At 43.5% G+C, this 25966-nt stretch overlaps 1 protein-coding gene across 4 annotated transcripts in view; it reads left to right on the top strand.

The window, feature by feature from the left end:
* The window catches only part of TBC1D19 (TBC1 domain family member 19), an 89812-nt gene extending 65831 nt beyond the window's left edge, over positions 1-23981 (top strand). The window contains exons 14-24 of one of the 4 annotated variants that reach the window (XR_005599776.1): positions 627-711; positions 5774-5818; positions 6646-6732; positions 7177-7209; positions 9137-9246; positions 18117-18208; positions 19531-19646; positions 20450-20520; positions 21837-22002; positions 22513-22634; positions 23797-23981. Coding sequence is in view for 2 of the 4 variants with exons in the window: in XM_039542413.1 (XP_039398347.1) it covers positions 627-711; positions 5774-5818; positions 6646-6732; positions 7177-7209; positions 9137-9246; positions 18117-18208; positions 19531-19646; positions 20450-20520; positions 21837-21911 (714 nt within the window). In the remaining 2 variants the exon portion in view is untranslated. Of the gene's footprint in view, positions 1-626; positions 712-5773; positions 5819-6645; positions 6733-7176; positions 7210-9136; positions 9247-18116; positions 18209-19530; positions 19647-20449; positions 20521-21836; positions 22237-22512; positions 23769-23796 lie in introns of those variants that run through there. The other 3 variants (XR_005599775.1, XM_039542413.1, XM_039542414.1) reach the window with 3 other exon arrangements.
* Positions 23982-25966: the final 1985 nt, after the last annotated feature.

Raw genomic sequence — 25966 nt, 5'->3', positions numbered from 1 at the left:
ACCCTAGTTATACCCATTCCAGGATTTCCTTCTTCAGAATCTAGAATGATCTCCCATGTACAGATATATTTGTGTTCTTATCCTCAACTATTAAACACTAAATATGCTTTTTGATGGTGGCTGATATAGTGCTGTCTTCCTAATCTGGTATTTTCCCATTGTGTTGTTTCATAATAAAGTGAATGTTGAGAATATACAATATCAAGATGTTCTGTAAAGGCTCTGTGTCTGATGGAGAATGTTAGGAACTGCACATACACAAAAATGCACATTCTTCATTTGTTTATGCAGTTAGTATGATGGCCGTCAATCATGGTAATTGGGTATTGAAATGGCCTGCTAGACATGTAAATGGTCAGTTACATGCATACATATAACTGCATACACAAATGGTTTACACACACATCTTGGCATACACTGGTCTGAAAATACAAACCTAGAAATCTTGGATCATAATGTGTTTCAAAAATTAAAATAGTCTCGTAAGAGTTTTTTCGCTATTAACTCTATAGCATTCAATATGGAAGATCTTAAAATGAAAACAGCCAGTGCATAATTTTGTGTTTGACCCTGTTTTTTGTTCATCGAGCAAGTCAGCTGATGTTTTTTTACTTTGCTTTCTGCAGGTACTACTCTGTTTTTCCCGAGATACATCAATACTGGAGCACTTTTCTTACAATAGCGCTACTCCACCCAAATCATACATACGAGGTAAAGAAAAAGTATTGTGTAAGATAATATGAAGAGTAGTGTTGATTGCAGCATGTAGTATACCAAAAAAGCAAATCTCTGTGGACTTAATTTGTGTATATTACATATGCACACAAAAAGTACATTAGATGAACATAGTTAAGATCACAAAGTTAAACACTCAAAATTAGGAAATGTCAGAATTAAGATTGCCTATGTATGTGCATTATGAAACAGTCTTTAATTACATGATCATATACTATTTTTTCCACAGAACCCCTGCCTTATTCAGTTTACAGAATGAGCCAACTGAGGCAGGGAAAATACTATAATTATACCTCTACCCCGATATAACACGGTCCTCGGGAGACAAAAAATCTCACCGTGTTATAGGTGAGACCGCGTTATATCAAACTTGCTTTGCCCTCCCCCGTTCCTTGTTCCCTGACCGCCCCCTCCCTAATCACCCCCAGGACCTCACCCCTACCCAACCCCCCTGTCCCCTGACTGCTCTGACCCCTATCCACCCTCCTGCCCCCTGACAGGCACTCACCGGCAGTGGCGGGAAGCAGAGCAGTGCGGCCCTAGTCCGCTTCACTCCGCCAGATCCCAGCCGCGGCGCTCCGCTTCCCACCATCGGTGAGTGAAGGGAGGTTGGGGAAAGGATGCCCCCCGCACTCACCTGTGGCGGGAAGCGGAGCGACGTGGCCCCAGCCCACTCCACTTTCCTTGCCCCGGCCCCAGCCGTGTCGCTGGAGGGCAGCTGGGGAAAGGTCCTGCATTCACCTGCCCGGCGGGAAGTGGAGCGCCACGGCTGGGAGCTAGCGGAGTGGAGCTGGCTGAGGCTGGGCTGCTCCATTTCCCTCTGGGCAGGTGAGTGCGGGTAGGTTGGGGAAAGGACACCCTTCCTTACTCACCTGCGGCAAGAAGTGGAGCACTGCAGCTGGGAGCTGGTGGAGTGGAGTGAGCTTGGGCTGGGGCCGGGCTGCTCCGCTTCTGCCACTGCTGGTGAGTGTGGGGGGGATCCCTTCCCCCAAACCCCCTCCCCCAAGCGACATGGCTGGGGCCGGGGTAAGGGAAGCAGAGTGGGCTGCTCCCAGCCCCCCGCTAATCCTCTGGGCCACTCTGGGACTGCGGGGTCCCCAAAAGTGCCCTCCCACAGCTCCTGCCCCCCAGACCCTGTGCGAGGAGGGAGCCCTGACCGCTCCTGAGACCCTCTGCCCCTTATCAAACCCTTCAGCCCTGGCCTGGTCTGGCACCCTTAACACGCTGCTCAGAGTAGCATGTCAGAGCTTTACCGTGTTATATGCGAACCCCCGTTATATCAGGTCATGTTATATCAGGATATTTATTTGTTTGTTTTACTGGTATTAGCACATAGGGTCTCCAGTTGTGGACCACGACACCATTGCGCTAGGTGCTGTAGAAACACAGAACAAAAAAGCATTATCTGTCTGTCCCAATGAGTTTACAGTCTGACAGACAACAGGTGGATACAGGCAGACCAAAGGATGAGTACAAAGAAATAATGAGACAATATTGATCAGCAGGATAGTCTGCAGTCTCAGCATACCAGCAGTGTAGCTTTTGTCAATTTTACATAGGCCTATTGACAAAGGAGAGTTTTATGGAGGGTTCTGGAAGAAGCTAATGTTAGTTTTGAAGATATTACAGGGAATTTCTCCCAGGCGTGAGGGTCAGCATTAGAGAAAGCATGAAATATATGATCATGTAATTGAAGACTATCTAATACTGAATACACATATGCACGGGCAATCTTAATTCTCGTGTTTCCTGATTTTGGAGTTCTTTACCTTAATATTATTTTAACTTAGGGGTTTTTTTATGTGTAATTTCCTAGGTTTTTAAAAAAGCAAACTGAAAAAACAAATTCCATCATATGTCATCATATTGACACCTACAGGGGTCATCAGCAGGGTTGGAACCTTGAGATCCACTATATAGACCTCTGCCACTTGAGCTAATGGAGTAACTGATTGCAGTAGCAGGTTGTCATCCTCTGTGTGGACAAGTACTATGGGGGATGGGACATTTTGTCAAGATTTTCACTGATATTTGCTGACAGCAGAGGACTAAGGAATCTGCGTTCCATTCCAGGCTCTGGAGAGGAGTGTGTTCTTCTATGTGTTTCCTCACCCCAAACTTGACCCCTTGCCTCATCCCCCCTGCAACCTATCTCTTCCCCACCCCCGGCTCCTTGTCCCTGTCCTAATCTCTTTGTCCATCATATCCTACCCTTACCCTCTGCACTTTCTGTCCCACTCACAGTCTCTTGTCCAGCTCTTCATCTAATATGTGGGGTGTGGGCTCTGGGAGGGAGTTTGGGTGTGGGAGGGGGCTCAGGGCAGGGGGTTGGGGTGCATGAGGGATTTCGGGGTGCTGGGTATGGGGGGCGCTCACCTCGAGCGGCTCCTCGCAAGCACTGACCTGTCCCTGCTGTTCCTAGGTGGAGGTGCAGTTAGGCGGCTCTGCACGCTGCCTCCTTGCCAATGGGAGCTCAGAGCCAGCACTTGGGGTGGGGTGGGCCGGCACCCCCTGCCACACCCAAACTCCCTCCCTGTTAATTAACTGGAATTTTTCACTTACTGGTGCCCCTCTCCCCCCCATTCCTCCAACATGCCACATAAAAAAGCTTTTACTGTATACAGACAGTAAATGGTGTAAAGTTTCATTGACATAAGTTTGGGATAATTAGCTATATTACTCATGAATGGAGAAGTCATGAGCAAGTTACTTTAGATACTCTAAATGAGTGCCAATAAAATCCTACCCTGTCAAACTATCGTGTATTCTGTATATGCTCCTTACTTTATAAAAGAAAAACTCCCATTGACTTTAATAGAGCCACGATTTCACCGCTTGAGTTTAACTGCATGGTACTTGGAAGGACAGAAGAATATAACAAATACATTTTATAAACCTATGAAACTTTCGTCCAAATATCTCTGGGCCGTCACGTGCCAGGGGGGCCCAGAGCAAGTGGTGTATGTAGTCTTGGAAAGAGAAGACTCCCAGCTTTCCAAATCGTATACTCTCATTGCTAGTACATTCATGAGATACTAGATTAAAGTTACCATTGGAGCAAAACTGAATGTTGACCATTTTGGATTTCCATTCAGTGTAATTTTATTGAGAAACTCCACCGTTTGGTGAAGGATGAGAGAGTTTCTTAGCAGAGTCATTTTAAAAAATGGCATATGTTTGAACCTTCTTAGAAGTTTAGAACAGGTTCTAGTTCCAATGAATTAGTGGACAGAATGTACATGATACTGCAGCTTATAATAAGTCCCTGAAAGTTATCCCATGTAGATCACCATTATGTATGTGTTGTGTATGATTGTATATTTTATATGTGTGTGTATATAATCTCAGTATATTCAAATAGCCATATTTTAATGTATTTGTGGTTAAATTTCTTCTTTATATGATAGTATTACATCTAAAAATCAGATTAATTGTAACTAAGTCCTCCATTAAGTAGACAAACTTTCTCTTCCCACAGGGTTTATGCCTGTGTGTATACAGTTGGCCACTGCTAAATAGGAAAGTTTTTGATCCAGTTCTGTTGGTTCCCTAGTACAGTAGAACCTCAGAATTACGAACACCAGAGTTACAAACTGACAGGTTAACCGCACACCTCATTTGGAACTGGAACTATGCAATCAGGCAGTAGCAGAGACCACCAAAAAAAAAAAGAAAAAAGAAAAAAGCAAATACAGTACATCCACTGTGTTAAACGTAAACAACTAAAAAAATAAAGGGAAAGTTTTTTAAATTTTTTTTTTGACAAAGTAAGGAAACTGTTTCTGTGCTTATTTCATTTGAATTAAGATGGTTAAAAGCAGCATTTTTCTTCTGCATAGTAAAGTTTCAAAGCTGTATTAAGTCAATGTTCAGTTGTAAACTTTTGAAAGAACAGCCATAACATTTTGTTCAGAGTTACAAACGTTACAGAGTTATGAACAGCCTCCTTTTCCAAGGTGTTCATAATTCTGAGGTTCTACTGTACAGGAAACTATATAATGTGACACAGATTTTCTTGGTTTCCTGCTGGATTTGACAATATCTCTCTCTGTCACCTCCAGGATCCTACTTTATAACATTTGCAAAATGCAAAGAACAAGAGATGAAAACATATAATATTCAAAGAGATCCTTTTTCTTATCATAACAAGTAATCATTTATTAAGATTTTTAAACCATGAATTTAAATAACTTATATATCTGTTCTAGTTGAATGTTCTCTGTTATCTTAAAACTATAGAAAAGAAATTAAAAACCTCTTTTAAAATAGGTGCAGTTGTGTTTAAGAAAAGCACTGAAGTATGCCTCAAAATTGATGGTTGATATTTTTATTGTGGGCCTAAAAATAATTTTGTATAGTATTAGCACATACTCATTTTGCAGAGAAATAGAAGAAAATGTGTGTTCATTTTTTGTTGTTGGCACTGATATTAGATTTTAAAAAAGGGCTTGTTGGAGCAATAGGGATTTTAAGATTTGAAAGAAAAATAGGTAAAGTAATTCAGTTCTGGTACCTCTCCACTCTTCCAGTGATTCAGCCTTAATGCAACAATTTCCTTTTCCTCTTACTAACATTTCTGCACCTTACTAAGTGCTGTTCCTATGCACAGAACATTCTCTCTGTTCTGGTCTGCCAAGGCACTCTCCTTTTCATTTAAATCCCCTCTGAAAACTCACTTTTGTCTGCAAGGCCCACGAGTGAGTCAGTTATGCTCTTTTTTATTAATTTTTATTTAACGAAACACAAAACGTAACAATCCTATTATTGAACTCCTCCTTATCCTTCATCTCCCTTCTATTGTTTGTCAATCTCCTTTGTTGTGTTACGTCTGCGTTTTACATTTGAGGAACACTTTATCTACTTTACTATATGACTCATGTGAAAAGATTTGCATGCTTGTGGTCAATATAAAATGATTAAAAAAAATCATCATTAATGAACTTTTTTAATGATATTACTGAAAAGTAAATAAAGTTCATGTTTCTAAATAGACTTTTTTACCATTTGAGTGTTTAAACCCATGTCTGCTTATTCACAGGAAAACTTGGCATGGAAGAATATGCAGTTTTTTATCCACCAAATGGTAAGAGTTATACTATTGCCTCCTCTGGTGGAAGATGGGAAAATTACTACTTTTTGCAATGTAAAAATAAGCTAAACTTAACAAATAAGCAGAATAAGAGTGAACCTTAGCCAGTAGTATAATGAAATTAGAGTTATTGGGCTAGAACCTTACACTGGGTTATGTTGCATTGTGTCACTGCAAAGCCAGGTTAATTCTAGCTTTATTAGCCACTTGAGCATTCTCTATGTGGGGGAATATTCTGATGGCATAGAGTCGGGATAGCAGCTCATATTTCAGTCTTCTTGATTCTTGCTTAGGGGACCTGACTGGAACACCACGTAATCCAGCTAATCCCCAGCTGCTCAGCACCCCTAGAAAGCATGCCTTTGAGATGCCAATGTTAGGCTTCCGCTTTTGAACATTTGGTCTTGATTTTTAGACACGAATGTATGAATATATTTATCACATTGATGCTATTAATGTTCCCCTTATTGCTGCTGTTATAATCTTTTTTTCTCACTGGTCATTTTGTCCACATCAACTCCCCTCCCTTTTGACTCGTGCTGCTGGCTTTTCATTGCCCTTTATATCAAGTTCATGCTCTTTGTCCTTGCTTTCAAGGTCCTACGTCACTGATCTTGGGTCTGTATCTCTAACCTTGTCTCCTTTTGCGTCTTCTCCATTCCAGCAATGATGCCAGTCTTGGCACATCCTCTGTCCCATTCTCCCACCTCTGTCTCCATGTATTCTTTTATGCAGCCCCCTAAGAATGAAGCATCCTCCTTAGACCATTTGCCAAACACTTCCCTCTCCTCATTCAAATCCTCTCTGAACACTCATTTCAGCCATGTCACCTATGGGAAGTGAGATGATTTGGAAAAGAGAGGAAAACAGACAACACAACTGCCAAGATGTCTACATGTCTTTACTGGGTACTGCATTAACTCATTATTGTAACTCTCCCTGTTCCATCCTTCTTGTCAGTGTATGGCCCTTGCTGGTTATGTCTTATCTGAAGTTGGGCCCTGATTTCATGAAAGCACATAAGCGCATGTTTAAAGTTAAATATGTGCTTATGTTCTTTGCTAAATCAGGTCCTTAATCTGATCTTACAGGTGCATAAGGACATGCTTAACTTTAACCATGTGAGTAGTTGCACTGAAATCAGTGGCAATACCCCTGTTTAAATTAAGCATGTGTGTGTTTGCAAGATCAGGGTGTAAGACTCTAAGCTCCTCAGGATATGGAATATGTCTTTAGTTGTTCCTGTGAAGCACAAAGCTCAGTTTAGGAATTTGAAAAAGCAATAAAGATTAATACTTATATGGATAAATAGATAAAAATAAAAGGATAAAAGAACCTTCCTTATTTTGTAGGTGTAATTCCTTTTCACGGCTTTTCAATGTATGGTAAGTATGACTTTCAAATATTACTATTTTAAGTAATAATTCCGCATAGTTTTTGTAAATAAACCACAGTTTATATCACACCATCCACATATTTTTGGTAAACTGTAAACTATTCTTTTATGCATTTTAAACATTTATGTATTCCACGTGTTTGTGTATCCAAGGTGTGTATGCATAATTAGAAAAATGTCCAGACTGATCTCATTTGCTCTTGTTGTAACTTGCTAACGTGGGAGTTCCTATACAGAGAACTATTATTGGAGCAGCTGATCTCTAGGTCAGAAGCTAGCTTCATTCATGGTAATTGAATTTCAGTGTACACAAATGGGAAGAGAGGATGTCTTGCCAGACTGCGTTATCTTTGTGCTGCAAATAGGCAAGAAATGTGTGTGAAGAGTGGTTTCTTATAAAAGTGAATTGTATGTAAAAGGCCCACTGGCATAAGCACGTGGCTGGGACAGGTAGTGAGTGGCATCATATAATGGAATGTTCATGACTTACTGCTAAGAGGAAAATTACAAAAATGTCTTTTGTGAATACAATGAATAATTCACAAAACATTAGCAGCTTGTTAATACTGGATGGTTTGGGCTCTTTCCCTTTACTGCATTAGTATGTCTTCTCTGGAAATCCTGATTTTTTTTTTAAAAAAAGTTTAGATTAAATGAACATGTCATTATGCCAACAAGACTTCCAGAAACAAATGAATTCTGTATTTTGTGAAAAATCCTTTAACACTCAGAACTGACAAGGCAGCTGGTACAAATGTACTAATTAAAACTGGTCCTGCCTCAGATGATGATGGAATGTTTTTGTTTGGTTAAGTTTCTGCTTTTTCTGATAACTTTCAATAGCTTTTTTGTTGTGAAGAGCATAGGTAGCCTGGGAAGTCACAATAGGAGAGAACCACAAGAAGTACTACTCCTACTTAGTAACTTGCATTCCCTACCATTTACAATACAGATTTAATCATTATTCTCTCCACTGTTTGAGCTACAAAAGATGGAGTGTCACTTGAGTATGGAATCCAGTTTGAACCCTGGTTGGCATAGAGAATCTGGGTCTTCTAAGTACTGAACTGCTTGGTTACAAACTCCTCCTAACTTCCTCACAGTTGATAATGTTGAAGTCACAGCCAGGAGTCCTTCACTTTCTCTACCTAACTGGAGGTTTGTTTTTAAAACTGGCTCTTAAAATGACTTAATGTTTAGAGTTGAAACTACCCTTTAGAAATCTACCCAGCTTAGTTTAATTAGATAGCAATTTTTTGAATCAGCTGGTATTTAAAGGACTTCATAATGGTTGCCCAGTAAATGTAAATTTTCATCCAGATGTTAGAGTGAGTATGCAACTGTCCACGTATCCTTTGACTGATCTTACTTATATGGTCTCCATAACTGAAGTGTCTGAGTACCTCATTGTCTTTTGTGCATTTACCCTCACAGCACCCCTGTGAGGTAGGGAAGTGCTATTATTCCCATTTTACAGACGGGGAACTGAGTCCAAGAGAGACAAAGTAACTTTCCAGCGTACACAGGAAGTCTGTAGTGGAGTACGAAATTGAATCCAGGTCTCCTGAGTCTCAGTCTAGCGCCTGAACCACTGGACTATCCATCCTCAAAACATATTTTTGATGCTCATGCAGGGCTGGGTCTATGGAATAGGCAGGATCCAGTTCGTTCTGCCTCTTGAAATCTATAGGGTTGTAACATGGACTACAACATTCACCTTTGCTTGTCATTTCTTTTAATTATAGGATCTAATATTAAAAATAAATATACCTTTCTAAATAAATCAGAACTAATTTATAAATTTATTATTCTAAAGAGATTATTGGCTTGTTTTTCCTCCTACTTCATGCACTTGCTCATTGAACTATTTTAACAGTTTACAGCATTGAGTCAATTAAATTCTTTTATCATTTCAGTTGCTCCACTTTGTTTTCTGTACCATGAACCTTCCAAATTGTATCAGATATTCCGTGAGATGTATGTGCGTTTTTTCTTCAGACTCCATTCCATCTCTTCTCATCCTTCTGTAAGTTCATTAGGAAATAACACCCAATCAGTCTATATTTCTATTTGTTATTGAACAATAATGCATAGTAGCATGATTTTATTTTCTTAAGTGTACATGGCTTAGTTATGTCCCTTTAACTATGATAAAAATGTCACACATGGCTGAAGTAACATTATATAGCTGTATTTGAAATCCTATAATTTATACCTCAATACTAGTAAAATTCTCTGGCAAAGACACATTTAATAATACAGTGGTCACGCTGTCAGGCTTTGGGGGGAGCCTCAATTCAGAACAGCACTTATGCATGTGTTTAAGTGCCTTCCTGAATGAGGCCAGTTAGCTGTGTGTGTGATAGAGGTAGTAGAGGATGGACTTCAGTGTTCTTTGAGTTACTCTGTACTAGAATTACATTGGACACCTCGATTATTAAGACTCTTATGAGACTTGAGCACTATCATTTATAGGTTTAGTCATTACTAGTCATTTTCAAAGGAGTCTCAGCTTAGCCCCTATTTACTCATGCATCTTTGTGTATAAACTTATTTGAATGCACTTTTTTAAGCACTGTCATATGCAGGTGATGGAATTTGTGTGAATTCTATCACTTGCATGTGCAAGTGTTTGTGCATGCAGAGTTGTTTCAAAAATTGACTTGCATTTGTATAAAGTTTTGGTTGCCTTATTTTTTGTTTATGCTGTTCACAGTATTAACTATTAAAGTATAACATATTTTTCTTTTCTATTTCATATAAAATCTGGTGGTTAATTGCATTTTGATAAAATACTTTATGGTAAAATACAAAATGGTATTCATTTAGCTAAGCATACGATTTTGACAATTCCCATGATTACAAGTTCTTCTTGCCCTACATAAGCTATAGAAAATGTTTTAAACTGACAGGTGTTTTTTCCATTAAGAGGTTTTATAAATGAAGAGAGCAATCATATTTCCAGTTATGTAACAATGTATTATGAATTATGTGAACAGCACAGAAGAATGTCCTATAAAATTAAAATATGAGGGCAATGCTTACTCTTGGGAATACCGCTTAGTACTGTGAATAGTCACTGTCATAGGTCTCACCCCCACTTAGAGCTGTTCGGTTCCAAAATGGGGACCTGCATGGACTCCTCTAAACTAAAATTCTAGTTTAGATCTGGTTCTCGCTGCCACCAGTTACGTTTTAAGTGAGTAACACACTGCCTGTCCCCCAAGCTTCCCCTGGGGAACCCAGATTCAAACCCCTTGAATCTCACCAGAGAGAGAGAGAGAAACAGCCAGTTCCCCTCCCCCCACCCTTCCCTCTCTCCAGCCTGCTCCGGAGAGAGAGATACCTTGATTCAAACTCCTTGAATCTCTACACACAGGGAAGCAGCCCCCTTCCCTCTCTCCTAGCCACTTTGGAGAGATACACACCGATTCAACTCTGTGAATCACCCTCAGGAGAAACTCACTCTTCCCCCCTCCCCTTCCCTTGAATCTTCACAAGAGAAGGAATTAACCAAGTCCAAAGAAAAGAAAAGAATTTATTAAAAAGAACAAAAAAAGAAAGTACACTCTCTCTGTATTACCAGGATGCAAAAATACACAGAGTCTAACCTATAAACCTGGAGAGGCTCTCCAGCCCCCCCCCTCCTTTCTTTCTCAGTAAAAGCAAAGTAGCAACAACAGAAATAAAGATATTTCTCCAGCAAACACACAATTGCAAATGTAGAAATCAAATTATTCAACTATTCCGCCTTTCTAATTAATACTCACTATTGGATAGTAGGAACTACTCCAGGAGAACTTGGAGACATGTCTGGCCTCTCTTAGATCCAAAGAGAGCACACAGAGCCAACAAGGAACACAGACAAAGGCTTCCCTTCACAAAGATTTGAAATTATCCTGTCCCTTGATTGGTCCTCTGGTCAGGTGTTTCTCAGGTTACTGAGCTTGTTAACCCTTTCCAGGTAAAAGAGACCTTAACCCTGATCTGTTTATTTATGACAGTCACATTGATGGTCAAATAAACAAACATCACAGTGGTAGATATTCTGTTTGGTAACAAACATTTACAGGACTGGGCCTATGCTTTGGGATATTAGCAGCATAATACTCCAGCGTATGGGAATGTATGCTAGTTTCATGATTTTTAAAAGGAATTTTAAAAAAGTAGAAATTCTTTAAATGTTATTCCACAGTTTAGATCATTTAACTTGTCCTTGTTTGTAATAATTTGATTTGTCACTTTTTCTGATTATAAAAGATAATTCAAAAAGCACTGTTTTTGTCAGTGACCAGGTGTAGTGTAACTGGAGTCTAATTTATCAGACTAAAACTAAGACCACGTAGGTTGTGTACTACTGGACCTTTAATAGACTTAGAGACAGATTTTTAAAAGATATTTAGGCACCTAAAATACAGATAAGTGCCTAGGTGGGATTTTCAAAAGTACCTAGACACCTGACAACTATTGAAGTCAATGGAACCTAGTCTTCTTCTTCGAGTGCTTGCTCATATCCATTCCAGTTAGGTGTGCGCGCGCTGCGTGCACGTTTGTCGGAAGATGTTTACCTTAGCAACCCCTGGTGGGTCGGCTGGGTCGCCCCCTGGAGTGGCGCCGCCATGGCGCCGGATATATACCCCTGCCGACCTGACCGCTCCTCAGTTCCTTCTTACCGCCCGTGTCAGTCGTTGGAACAGTGGAGTGCGGCTTAGCTGTCCTCCACTTCCCTAGCTACTCGTTATTTCTTCGCTATCTTTGTTGTATATAGTTGGTTTTATATATAGTTCTAGTTAGTTTGATAGTTCTTAAATAGTAGTGTATATAGTTCAGCGGGGTTTGGGCATTAGCCCCTTCCCCGCGCCCGGTGCCGGGGCCCATGCCCGGTTCACCGGGGTTCAAACCGTGCTCGGCCTGTCATAAGCCGATGCCCACAAGCGATCCCCACGACTCTTGTCTAAAGTGCCTCGGGGAATCGCACATTACAGATAAGTGCTGTATTTGCAAGGCATTTACACCGAGGACAAAGAAAGAGAGAGACTTTCGCCTAAAGAATCTCCTCATAGAGGCAGCTTTGACCCCTCCGTCCTCGGCACCGACCGCTGAGCACACTGCTAGCAACGCTCCTCCGGCACCGGACCATGCCGGCACCGCCAAAACACTGCAGCACCGGCCATCTCTGGCGCAGGGTCCCGCTTGGCACCGATCTCTCTCCCCAAAGCAGAAGAGGTCGAAGTCCTCTACCTCTGTGCCCTCGGCGCCGCAGACGCAGCCCTGTTCGGACCGCCCGGCACCTGCACCTGCTGCGGTACCGACTGCTGCAGTACCGTTGACTCCGGTCCCGCGGGTGCCATTGAGTCCAGTCCCTGAGAGCTCCCTGCTGAGGCATGTGGTTGAGCTTACGGTCCCCTCTACACCGGAGACATTCTCCACAGTCAGGACCTTATAGCCATGACTGAGTCTGTCCTGCCTCAACCCCCGGCACCGCCGGTGCGGGTATTACACTCCAGAGGCAAGCCAGCCATAATGAGGCCTCCTTCAGTCGGCTCGGCAGACTGGCACCGATCACGATCCAGGTCCCGGCGCCGTTCGTGCTCTCATCGACGATCACGGTCCCGACGCCACTTGCAGTCCCGGCACCGCTCGCCCATTCGGTACCGGTCGTACTCACAGCATAGATCGACATCTCGACCTCCAGCCCGGTACTCTCTCTACCGCTCCAGCTCTCGGCACCACTCCCGGCACTGCGACTTTCGCAGCCGTTCCCGCCGCAGACCTTCGAGATACAGGTCGACCTCCCGGCACTGCGCCGGTCGCAGGTCCCAGTCTCGCTCTCGGCACCGGTATGACTCCAGGTACCGTTCCCCGGTGCTGAGGAGATCACCAACGGCGAGAGAAAGGGGCTCGTACCAGGCTCTTTCAGCTTCTCCCTGGCCGTCCCGGCACCCGTCCATGTCTTCGCAGGCGGGCAGTGTGTATGCCCAAGACAAAGATGCCAATGTGCCCGCCGCGATATTCCACGAGCCCCAGGCTCAGGATCACGGACCTCAACAGTGGGCATTCTGGACATCTTGGGCATATCATCAGGCCCAAGGTTCGCATCCAGGTCCATCGCGCTCTGCCACATCAGAACACCGGGTGCCGGAAGCCACAATAAGCCGCCCTCCTCCTTCTGATTCGGAGGAAGTGTCGGTCCAGCCTCAGGACTCCCAGATCCCAAGGGAGACAGAGGCTGTCCAACAAGAAGAGCCCTCGATTGACCGGAACGTCGTCTGTAGGCCCTCCACCAATCGACCTGAGGGCCCACCAGGACCTCCTCCGGTGTGTGGCACAGAATATGAACGTGCAAGTCGAGGAGGTCCCGGAGGAAGAGGACCCAGTGGTGGACATCTTATCATCTGATGCCCCCACGAGAGTGGCCCTCCCCTTTATACGGACAATCCAGGCCAATGCCAACACGATCTGGTAGTCTCCAGCCTCTGTCCCACCTGCTGCCCACGGAGTGGAACGTAAATATATGGTGCTCTCCAAGGGCTATGAATACTTATACGTCCATCCCCCTCCTTGCTCCTTTGTTGTCCAGTCGGTCAACGAGAGAGAGCGCCATGGCCAACAGGCTCCAGCCCCGAAATCAAAAGTCGCGAGGCGCATGGACTTGCTGGGGCGCAAAGTCTATTCTGCAGGGGCACTCCAACTCCGCGTGGCTAATCAACAAGCCCTCCTGAGCCGCTATAACTATAATACCTGGGCAGCGGCGGACAAATTCAAGGAGTTGCTCCCACAGGACGCCCGACAGGAATTTGCGGCCATCCTGGACGAGGGAAAAAAGGTCGCTAGGACTTCCCTCCAGGCTTCCCTGGATGCCGCGGACTCAGCGGCCAGGACCCAAGCCTCTGGGGTTACTATGAGGCGTATCTCATGGCTGCAAGTCTCAGGCCTCCCCCCGGAGCTCCAACATACAATCCAGGACCTCCCCTTTGAAGGGCAAGGCCTGTTCTCCGATTAGGCTGCAAAGCCTAAAAGATAACAGGGTCATTATGCGCTCACTAGGCATGCACATGCCAGTGACTCAGCACAGGCCCTTCCGCCCCCAGCCACACCGCTCTTACCCTCAGCCCAGACAGTGACAGGACTTTGCTAGAAGGCGGGGTAGAACTGGTTGCCGGAGGCAGTCAGGCAACCAAGGGGGCCAGAACCAAGGTTCCTCCAAACCTTCCACAGGGCCAAAACCCTCCTTTTGAAGGTGCGCCCGAGGGCATCGTGCCAGTATCGTCACAGGATCCATTCCCTCCTTTCTCCAACCGCCTCTCCCTTTTCCTCCCTGTGTGGTCCCGGATAACGTCAGATCGCTGGGTCTTACGCACGCTGGAATTTGGGTACCTCCTCCAATTTATTTCACGCCCCCCCTTCCATTCCCCTTCCTCGTCCCTCTTCAGGGACCCCTTTCATGAGCAGCTCCTCCTCCAGGAGGTGCAGACGCTCCTTGCCAAAGGAGCCATAGAGGAGGTACCGGAACATGAATGGGGCACGGGGTTTTACTCCCGCTACTTCCTAATCCCCAAGGCAAAGGGGGGTCTCAGACCCATCCTGGATCTGCGGGAACTCAACAGATACATGATAAATTTGAAGTTCCATATGGTATCCCTGGGGACCATCATCCCACCCCTGGATCCCGGAGACTGGTATGCCACCCTCGACATGAAAGATGCGTATTTTCACATAGCCAACTACACACCTCACAGGAGGCTCCTCCGGTTCGTAATCAACCGCCAACATTTTCAGTTCGCGGGCCTACCGTTCGGACTCTCTACAGCCCCAAGAGTATTTATGAAATGCATGGCTGTAGTCGCTGCCCACCTCCGCCGCCGTCGGATACACGTTTTTCCGTATCTAGACGACTGGCTCATCTGAGGGGCCTCCGAGGCACAAGTGATCCATCACGTCGGCATTGTCAAGGACCTTTTCCTACATCTAGGCCTAATGATCAATGCGGAAAATTCCACTCTGATTCCCACTCAGAGGATAGACTTCATTGGCGCCACCCTGGACTCCAACCTCGCCAGAGCCTGCTTACCGCTGCCCCGGTTCCCAGCAATGGTGGCCATCATCCACAGTCAGCAAGCTGCTCTGTTGACTTCGGTTCGCACTTGCCTTGGTCTCCTGGGTCACATGGCGGCCTGCACGTTTGTGACGAAATACGCCAGACTACGCCTCCGTCCCCTCCAATCGTGGCTCAACTCGGTGTACTGACCAGGCAGGGATACCATAGACATGATAGTCACCATTCCCCCGAGCGTCTTAGGCTCCTTCGAATGGTGGCTGACCCCCTCCCTGGTGTGTGCAGGGCTGCCGTTCCATCCGCCCCAACCCTCTGCATCCCTGACGACGGACGCATCATCTCTCGGTTGGGGTGCTCACCTCGGGCATCTACGCATCAAGGCCTTTGGTCATCTCAGGAACTGACCTTGCACATCAATGTCCGGGAGCTGAGAGCAGTCTGCCTTGCTTGCCAGGCGTTCCATCAGCACTTGCAAGGCCATTGTGTGTCAATATTCACCGGCAACACAACAGCCATGTACTATATAAACAAACAGGGCGGGACAAGGTCCTCGACCCTTTGTTAGGAGGCCTTACGACTCTGGGACTTTTGTATAGCCCGCTCCATAGACCTCATAGCGTCCTTTCTCCAGGGGGTTCGGAACACTCTGGCGGATCGCCTCAGCAGATCCTTCCTTTCTCACGAGTGGTCGCTTTGCCCGGACGTTATTCTTTCGGTCTTCCGGAAGTGGGGATTTCCCCGTGTAGACCTCTTCGCGTCCCGCGAGAACAGGAAATGCCAGATGTTCTGTTCCTTTCAAGGCCTCTCACAGGGTTCCATAGCAGACACTTTCCTGATACTGTGGACGACTCACCTGCTATACGCTTTTCCACCATTCCCACTCGTCCACAAGGTCCTGCTGAAAATACGCAGGGACAGAGCCCGCTTGATCATGATTGCTCCAGCGTGGCCCAGGCAGCACTGGTACACTATGTTGCTAGACCTGTCAATAGCTGACCCTATCCCACTACCTCTTCACCTGGACCTGATAACTCAGGACCACGGCAAACTGCGTCACCCAGACCTACAGTCCTTCCATCTCACGGCGTGGATCCTGAGTGGTTGACCCAGTCTGAGTTGCGTTGCTCTGTCCCAGTGCAACAAGTACTCTTAGGTAGCAGAAAACCTTCCACTAGAGCAACATATCTGGCCAAGTGGAAGCGTTTCACATGCTGGTGTGGAGAGCACAACGTTCTTCCCGCCGAGGTCTCCATCCCCACCATCTTGGACTACCTCTGGTCTCTTAAGCAACAGGGCCTACCGGTATCATCTTTGAGGGTGCACTTGGCGGCCATCTCTACCTTCCACCCAGGGGAGAATGGCCGCTTGGTGTTTTCGCATCCTATGGTATCTAGATTCCTCAAGGGCTTGGAGCGCCTATACCCCCGTCCCGACCTGGGACCTCAACCTGGTTCTTACCAGACTTATGTCAGCCCCATTCGAGCCATTAGCAACTTGCTCCCTTCTCTACCTGTCCTGGAAAACCACCTTCCTCGTGGCCATCACATCGGCAAGACGAGTTTCCGAGCTTCGGGCTCTCACGGCGGACCCTCCATAGACTGTGTTCCACAATGACAAGGTGCAGTTATGACCACACCCGGCCTTTCTCCCCAAAGTGGTATCGGCCTTCCATGTTAACCAGGAGATCTTCCTTCCGGTCTTCTTCCCGAAGCCACATTCATTGCGCAGAGAGCAACAACTGCACTCCCTAGACGTCCGTAGAGCACTTCCTTTTTACATCGAGCGGACAAAGCCCTTCCACAGAACCCCCCAACTCTTCGTCGCGGTGGCAGAGCGTATGAAGGGCCTACCCGTTTCCTCACAGAGGATTTCATCCTGGGTGACATCTTGCATCCACACCTGTTACGACTTGGCTCATGTTCCGTCGAGCCACCTCACTGCCCACTCTACCAGGGCTCAAGCCTCATCTGCTGCTTTCCTGGCTCACGTGCCCATCCATGAGATATGTCGCGCAGCTACCTGGTCCTCGGTCTATGTCCTGGTTCAGCAGTCCAGGGATGACGCAGCCTTTGGCTCTGCAGTATTACACTCTGCGACATCTCACTCCGACCCCACCTCCTAGTTAAGGATTGGGAATCACCTAACTGGAATGGATATGAGCAAGCACTCGAAGAAGAAAAGACGGTTACTCACCTTTGTAACTGTTGTTCTTTGAGATGTGTTGCTCATATCCATTCCAAACCCGCCCTCCTTCCCCACTGTCGGAGTATCCAGCAAGAAGGAACTGAGGAGCGGTCGGGTCGGCAGGGGTATATATCCGGCGCCATGGCGGCGCCACTCCAGGGGGCGACCCAGCCGACCCACTGGGGGTTGCTAGGGTAAAAATCTTCTGACGAACGTGCACGCGGCGCGCGCGCACACCTAACTGGAATGGATATGAGCAACACATCTCAAAGAACAACAGTTACAAAGGCGAGTAACCGTCTTATTTAAGTGCTTTTGAAAATCCTGCTTAGGCACCTATCCGTATCTTTCAGTGCCCATATACTTATAAAAATCTGGCCTTTAGACCTTAACCCTACAGATACTACACGTGAGTGACATGGAATTGAATGTGACTACTCATTATATATACAATTACTCAAGACTGGAGGTGCTTGTAGGATCAAGGCCTGAGCGGTTGAAGGTATCTGGTTTGCTCATGTTACTCTAGTTGTGTATCACTGATGTATTAATGGTTTGTCTTAATGCTTAAATTAAAACTATATTCATATTTAAATTTGAATATATGAGTAATAGTGAATATATGTTTTCAGGGTGTGGTGTTGTTGTTTTGCTAGGGCATTGTGTCACTATGTTTGCTGTTTGAGACACTTCTTCAAACCCATCTCCCTCAGCTTTTCTATCATCTTCGAGAAATTGGGGCGCAACCGTAAGTACTTCAGGTTGGTCAGGCATGACTTGCCCTTGGTGAATCCATGTTCCCCTCCAAGTACTTCAAAATGGATTCCTTGAGGACCTGCTACATGATTTTTCAGGGGACTCAGGTGAGGCTGACTGGTCTGTAGTTCCCTGGATTCTCCTTCTTCCCTTTTTAAAAGATGGGCACTATATTTGCCTTTTTCCAATCATCTGGGACCTCCCCTGATTGCCACGAGTTTTCAAAGATAATGGCCAATGGCTCTGCAATCACATCAGCCAACTCCCTCAGCAGCCTCGGATGCATTGCATCTGGCCCCATAGACTTGTGCATGGCCAGCTTTTTTAAATAGTCCTTAACCTGTTTTTTCACAACTGAGGGCTGCTCACCAGTGCAGCAGTCTGGGAGCTGACCTTGTGTGTGAAGACAGAGGCAAAAAAAGCATTTAGTACTTCAGCTTTTTCCACATCTGTCACTAGGTTGCCTTCCCCATTCATTAGGGTCCCACACTTTCCCTGACCTTATTCTTGTTGCTAACATACCTGTAGAAACCCTTCATTGTTATCCTTCACATCCCTTGCTAGCTGCAACTCCAGTTGTGCTTTGGCTTTCCTGATTACACCCCTGCATGCTCGAGCAATATTTTTTACTTCTTCCTAGTCATCTGTCCCAAGTTTCCACTTCTTGTAAGCTTCTTTTTTGTGTTTAAGCTCACAGAAGATTTCTCTGTTAAGCCAAGCTGGTCACCTGCCATATTTTGCTATTCTTTCTACACATCAGGATGATTTGTTCCTGCGCCCTCAATAAGGCTTCTTTAAAATACAGCCAAACCTCCTGGGCTCCTTTCCCCCTCATATTAGCTTCCCAGGGGATCCTGTCCATCAGTTCCCTGAGGGAGTCAAAGTCTGCTTTTCTGAAGTCCAGGGCTGTATTCTGCTGCTCTCCCTTTTTCCTTTTGTCAGGATCCTGAACTTCACCATCTCATGGTCACTGCTGCCCAGGATGCCACCCACTTCCACTTCCCCTACTAATTCTTCCCTGTTTGTGAGCAGCAGGTCAAGAAGGCTTTGGGTGGAGGTGACTTAGAACCCTTTAAGTGGGTTTCGTGGATTAGGAAATTTTATATTAATAAAATTGATTTGGAGCCCAGTCGTAGAAGATACTGAACATTTCCCTACAAGTCTTGATTAGGGTTTCAGGACACTACTGCAGCATAAATATTAATAATAATAATAAATACAAGACTTGCAGGGTCATGGAATTCCTTTTGAAATGGTGTATCTGTAATTTGTGAGAGGAAATATAATACTTTCTTGTTTTCCATTTGTTTACAGACTACGAATATCGTTTAAATGGATGGTACGAGCATTCTCTGGTTACTTAGCTACAGACCAACTTCTGCTTTTGTGGGACAGAATCCTAGGATACAATTCTCTAGAAATTCTCGCTGGTAATGGAAAATTTTATTTGTCAATAATTTTAAAGATAATACATGCCAAATTAAAATAGATGTTACCAAGAGAGGAAAATTCAATTCCTTTTATCTGACTGCTGAAAACAGATTTGCTGAAAGTCAATATATATTAAATAGGTAAAGCAGTAATTCATGCATTTTTCAGTTCTTACAGGAATTGTCAGTGAGTTAAACTGGTTTTATTGTGACTACTTCTCAATATTATTATTAGTAATATTTTCTTTTGATAGCATTTATAAAATGCTAGCTGCTTCGTGAACATAAAAGAAAGCCTGTATGTTCCCTGCCCCAAAGATAGTGTAGTGCATAGTCTAGTTTACGTTAGTTTGTCACTGCTATACAAAAGATGTTCTCCCTGCCCCCGACCCAGGGAAAGATGGCTCCTTTATTATCAATAGGAGTCCTAAAAATCCTCCTTATTTTCTACTACTCTATACCCCAGCTCTTCAGAAATGCGAACTTTAATTACTTTTTTTAGTAACATCATTAATTAAGTTAAAGAACCAATTAAAAATGTTATTTCACACAGTCACCTTAAACATATTATTACTCAACTTTTTCCAAAGAACACAGTAACATACTTATTCATTTTTATGAAGGAGTAGCCACATGGCAAGAACTAGAGCACTGAAATCCGCTACTTACTATCCTTCAGAAACAGAATGATTGCAAAAGAGAGAGAGAGAGAGAGAGAGAGAGTGTCAATAATTTTAGATCAAGATTAATTCTAACAATTAATTAATAGGTCAGCAGTTTACTTATTGTGCATTCTTTTTCAGTCCTGGCAGCTGCTGTGTTTGCTTTCCGAGCAGTGAACCTGATGGAGGTGACATCACTGGCTGCAGCCGAAGTAAGGATAAGTTTCAGTTAGAGGAGATTGAAATAGTTCTTGATGCATTGCCAACCAGAGCAATTTAAGCTTTAGAAGTACATAGCATGCAATACAAAGCTCTCTGCTTAAATTCTTATCTTAGGTAAAAACTCAGAGGAAGTTACAAGAATATAGTGCATAAAATTCCTTTTTTGGCACGTGGCGAAAGCATATAAAATTTTATAAACAACACACTCTCATTGAGCTCTTTGTGGGAGGAAGACACAGAGGGAGGGATAGCTCAGTGGTTTGAGCATTGGCCTGCTAAACCCAGGGTTGTGAGCTAAATCCTTGAGGGGGCCACTGAGGGGTCTGGGGCAAAATCAGTACTTGGTCCTGCTAGTGAAGGCAGGGGGCTGGACCCAATGACCCTTCAGGGTCCCTTCCAGTTCTAGGAGATAGGTATATTTCCATTTCTTTCTTTCTTTCTTTCTTTCCTTCTTTCTTCTTTGTGTATCTGAGATGAGTTCTTTTTCACTATTTTAGTATATGGTCTAAATTTATTCTACTAACATGATTAAAGAATATTACACTTAAAAATTGGGGAGGTTTGTACGCTCATTTTTATTAATAAATATAAAAAGATAATTGCTTCTATGCCTTTTTATATTATTGATTTTAAGAGGTTGCTTTTATCGAATAATAAATTTGAAATTTCATCTTCATAAATGTCATCATGCTACATATGTGAAAACTGGCCAGAGTGAAGGTTATTGTTACTAATTAGTATTTTTGTTCATTTTTCCCCCCAAAGAAGCTGATAAAATTCTATTATATATTATGGAATGTTGGTGATGACTAGTTATATTTTTTAAAAATATATACTTCCATCAGATGATGATTCACTTTAAGTCATCATTAAAGTTACAGACTTATCTTACAAGTGCTACCCAAGACGCAGGATCAAGATTCATAATGTACAATTATTTTTAGAAGCAAGTTGAAATGTTAGACCTCTTGTGCATGGTATCATGGGTTTATATTTGAAGTAAGTCTAAAGGGTAAAATAAAGTGACTTTACTTGCTGTTTGTACATATAGGTGCACTTTTTTTTTTTTTTTTTTTGCGCATTGAAATGTTAGATTGAAAAATCTGGGGAAAAGGAACCTCCACAGACTGATACGATATAGCAAAGTTTAGAAAGTAATTATTGTCAATATCATATTCTGCAGTCAGTTATTGTCAATATCATATTCTGCAGTTTGCCGCAGCTTTTTCTGATTTCTTAGGTACTACTTCAGAGAAATTTGATTCAATTTTCAAGTTTAGCAAATCCTTTTTGTTCTTTTTCCCAGGCTGTACTTGCTGACCTTTCAACCCTGAAGGTTATGCCTCTTCTTCAGATCTTCCTGTTTGCTACTGTCACTTGATCTGTTTCAAGGTCACTGACACTGCACATCCAGTCTTTCATTAGAAACTAATAATGAACTATGCAACGTCTGCATAAAACCAAATTAAACTGTATGTATATGTCACTTACAGATCATATTCTCTTTACAGTTAATTGTAAGTTTTCTACATATAAAATAATAACTTTACACACTAACCTGTGCATTTGCATGCTGCTGTATTTCAACATAACAGCAATAGATATAACTGATGAGGTATGAGAATCATTATTTGTGCATATAAATAACACAAATCAATGTATAAAATGCATGTAAAATGTAATAAAACAAAGGTAATGCAGTTAAATTCTTGATCTAATATGAGTTCCGTACCAGATCCACTAATATCAGATTGGAAAAAACTGTTTTTCATCTGATTATAACTTATTCAAGCCCCCACTACAAGAATGTCAACTCAAGAGTACAGTAACACTTGAAAACGTGCTTTAACTTTTGGGAACTTTTATGTCATTTCCTATGAGAAATCAGAGAAATGCTTCTGTTCCATTTCTGTTTTCCGGGAATCCTCTTCGTGTTCTTCACCATTTTACTTATTTCTTTTTAATCTATTGATCCCCCACAGCCTTTCTAGATGTCTGTCACTAAGTATCAAAGGATGAGAGTTTGAAAAGTGCCTAAGAGAGTCTTGCCTTGCAAAAAGTGCTGGATATAGCTTCCTCCAGAACTGTCAAAGCCTAGCTTTAGGTGAGCCAAAGCAGTTGCAGGAGAATGTGCTCATCACAACCTTCCATATGGAGCTGGCTAACTGGGGAAAAAAAGGGACTTGCACCTTTAAGGAATCCCTTATAATGGGTGTGGTGGAGGGGTGAAGCTTACAGGGATGGACAGGAAAAGGGCTGGGAGCAGGGCCAGGTTTGGAGAAGGACATTGCACTGCCCTTTCTGCTGACAGGAAGAGCAGCAGTGAGGGGGGGGAGGTATTTATTCCCTATACAGCCATGGCTGACACCCACCTATGAACTCAGCAAACCTCTTGACTCTCTGTGGGCATTACAGTAGTTGCCCCTTTCCTTGGGGCCTGGGAAGGAATTTTTCCCTCTCCACTAGATTGGCTAAAGTGAGGTGGTGGTGTGGGGGGGAGGGGGTTGTCTTTCCACAACTGGTCTGGTTCCCAGTGAGGGGAAGCAGAGGGGTTAGGTTATAATGTCACAACTTAGTATGTAAAACTAATTGTGAATGTGCTGTGCAAGTACTCGTTATGGAACGGATACCATTATCAGATAAAATGGTTTGGAAAAAGATTGGAAGGAAAGCATCGTGTAAAGGGGTTTGGGGGACTCCTACGTCTTCTACAGTGGGGAACTGACGCTCTTCATTTTCCTAGGCCCCTTTCAGGAAGCCAAGGAAGGGGGCTTGGGGCTCCTATGTCTGGAACAGTCAGGAGCTGACTCCCCTTCTTTTATAGCAGGGTTTCTCAAACTGGGGGTCGGGACTCCTCAAGGAGTCATGAGGTTATTACATGGGGGGGATCGCGAGATGTCCGCCTCCACCCAAAACCCTGCTTTGCCTCCAGCATTTATAATAGTGTTAAATATATAAAAAGTGTTTTTAATTTATATGAGGGGGTCGCACTCAGAGTCTTGCTATATGAAAGGGGTCACCAGTACAAACATTTGAGAACCACTGTTTTATAGCGTCTTCCCCCCCGCCCCCTTTCACCTCATATAAGGAGAGGGTGAAAAGGTTCCAGCAATGGGAATGCTGGGACAAGGTTGGAGGTTATATGGATAATTAAGAAAACGATGACCTGGACTGTACAATTTGTTGCCGGGTACTGCCAGATATATTAAGTGAATAAAGTTGCAACCTAATGAAACAATATCCATTGCCTTCTGTTTTTCTTCCAGCGTGGATGCATTATGAAGATGGCAGTTCTTTTTTATCCCCTATCCCACACACCCTTTTCAAGACCTGTATGTGTGTGGCCTCTGCTGGTCCAAGAGCTCAGGCTTCAATTCAGGATCCAGCTCATATCCCTGCATGACTGTGTATTGCACTGTCACTAGACCACCAGGTGGCCCATCTTCTGTTGACTATAATTTCTTTTCATGATTTTTCAGGGATTCTGAAATACTAAACAGAACCATTAGGATTAATTTATTACTTTATTTTAATACCTAATAAAGGATTATAGTTTAAAATTGAGTGAAATGCATAACATTGTATACCCCATGCATTCACCAGATCACTTTATTTTGGACCAGTTTCTACTTTTCAAATACAGTATGGATGTGTGTGGAACGTGACCCTCTGTATTTTAAGAGAGATCCAGCTTCCATTTACATTGGACTATTATCTACATTATTAATATACAGCATTAACAAGGCAAATATTAGTTTTTTATAGACCCCAAAAAACATACGTATACCTTGCATATAAATTGGGCATGCTGAATGTCTGACAGTAAGGGCTTGGCTACACTTACAAATTTGCAGCGCTGCAGCAGGGTGTGAAAACACATCCTCTCCAGCGCTGCAAATTGCGGCGCTGCAAAGCGCCAGTGTGGTCAAAGCCCCAGCGCTGGGAGTGCGGCTCCCAGCGCTGTACGTTATTCCCCACACGGAGGTGGAGTATGGACAGCGCTGGGAGAGCTTTCCCAGTGCTTTCTCCCAGCGCTGGTGCTTTGACTACACTTAGCGCTTCAAAGCGCTGCCTGTAGGAGAACACTTCAATCTCCCTGGCCACACAATAGCAGATTTTAAGGTGGCCATCCTACAGCAAAAAAACTTTAGGACCAGACTTCAAAGAGAAACTGCTGAGCTCCAGTTCATCTGTAAATTTAACACCATCAGCTCAGGACTAAACAAAGACTGTGAATGGCTTGCCAATTATAGAACCGTTTCTCCTCCCTTGGTTTTCACACCTCAGCTGCTGGAACAGGGCCTCATCCTCCCTGATTGATCTAACCTCGTTATCTCTAGCTTGCTTCTTGCTTGCATACATATACACACCTGCCCCTGGAAATTTCCACTGCTTGCATCCGAAGAAGTGGGTATTCACCCACGAAAGCTCATGCTGCAAAACGTCTGTTAGTCTATAAGGTGCCACAGGATTCTTTGCTGCTTCTATAGTTAGTTTTATCCAGCAGTTTTGGTGGTTCGTAGAAAGAAATATTTTGTATTTAGATGGCACTTTTCATCTGAAAATCTGAAACCGGGATTAGTTATAGTTCCCAAGACCCCTTACTAATGTTAAATCAGTACAAATGAACTATAGATAGCAGTGGTAGTTAATTGTTTTCTATCTGTACAGAATTGTGTCCTAACTTTTTTTTAACCAGTGACATGGTATTTTCCTCTTTCCACTTTTTTAGATGCTTTTAGGTTACAAAAAAAATAAAATTGCTTTGAAGGCTGATTCTGGTTCATTGATGCAGATGTGACGGTTGGACTGTGGAAAATTGGCATTGTTACAGTTTACAAAGGAAGTTATTTATTTTCTGTATTCACGTTACTAGTGAAAAATTTGATTTCACCAACTTGATAGACATATCATTAGATGTTTAATTTTAGTTCATGATACTTAGAACTTACCAGACAAGCAAGCACAAACACTTCAACTTGAAAATGTATTATAAACATTAACCTTTACCAAAACTAACTTACAAAGACTGCTGTTGTTAAAAATGAAATGCAAGAAGAGTGATACTAACACCCGCTTCCCCAACACACACTTTCCACATTCAGGCCAGAGGACCCCACCTTGTCCCTCTACCCTACAATACATAGCATCGTAGGACTGGAAAGGACCTCGAGAGGTTATCTAGTTCAGTCCCCTGCACTCATGGCAGGACTATGTATTATCTAGGCTGGGGTTCTCACAACAAATTTTTGATGGCCTCAGAGTACGGCCACCAACTCTTGCTGGTGGCAACTTTGATAATTTTTCCTAAAATACTTAATTAACTTTTTAGGAAAAATATATAAATAAGAACATATACACATCCAAATCATAGTAGTTTATTTATGTAAGGGTTTTTTGCAGACTGAATAATAAAAGTAATGTATAGTTGTCTCT

The sequence above is a fragment of the Mauremys reevesii genome, linkage group 5 (assembly GCF_016161935.1).
Source record: "Mauremys reevesii isolate NIE-2019 linkage group 5, ASM1616193v1, whole genome shotgun sequence".
NCBI lineage: Eukaryota > Metazoa > Chordata > Testudines > Geoemydidae > Mauremys > Mauremys reevesii.
The sequence above is the reverse complement of the archived record's forward strand: the minus strand, read 5'-3'. Positions and strand labels throughout refer to the sequence as shown.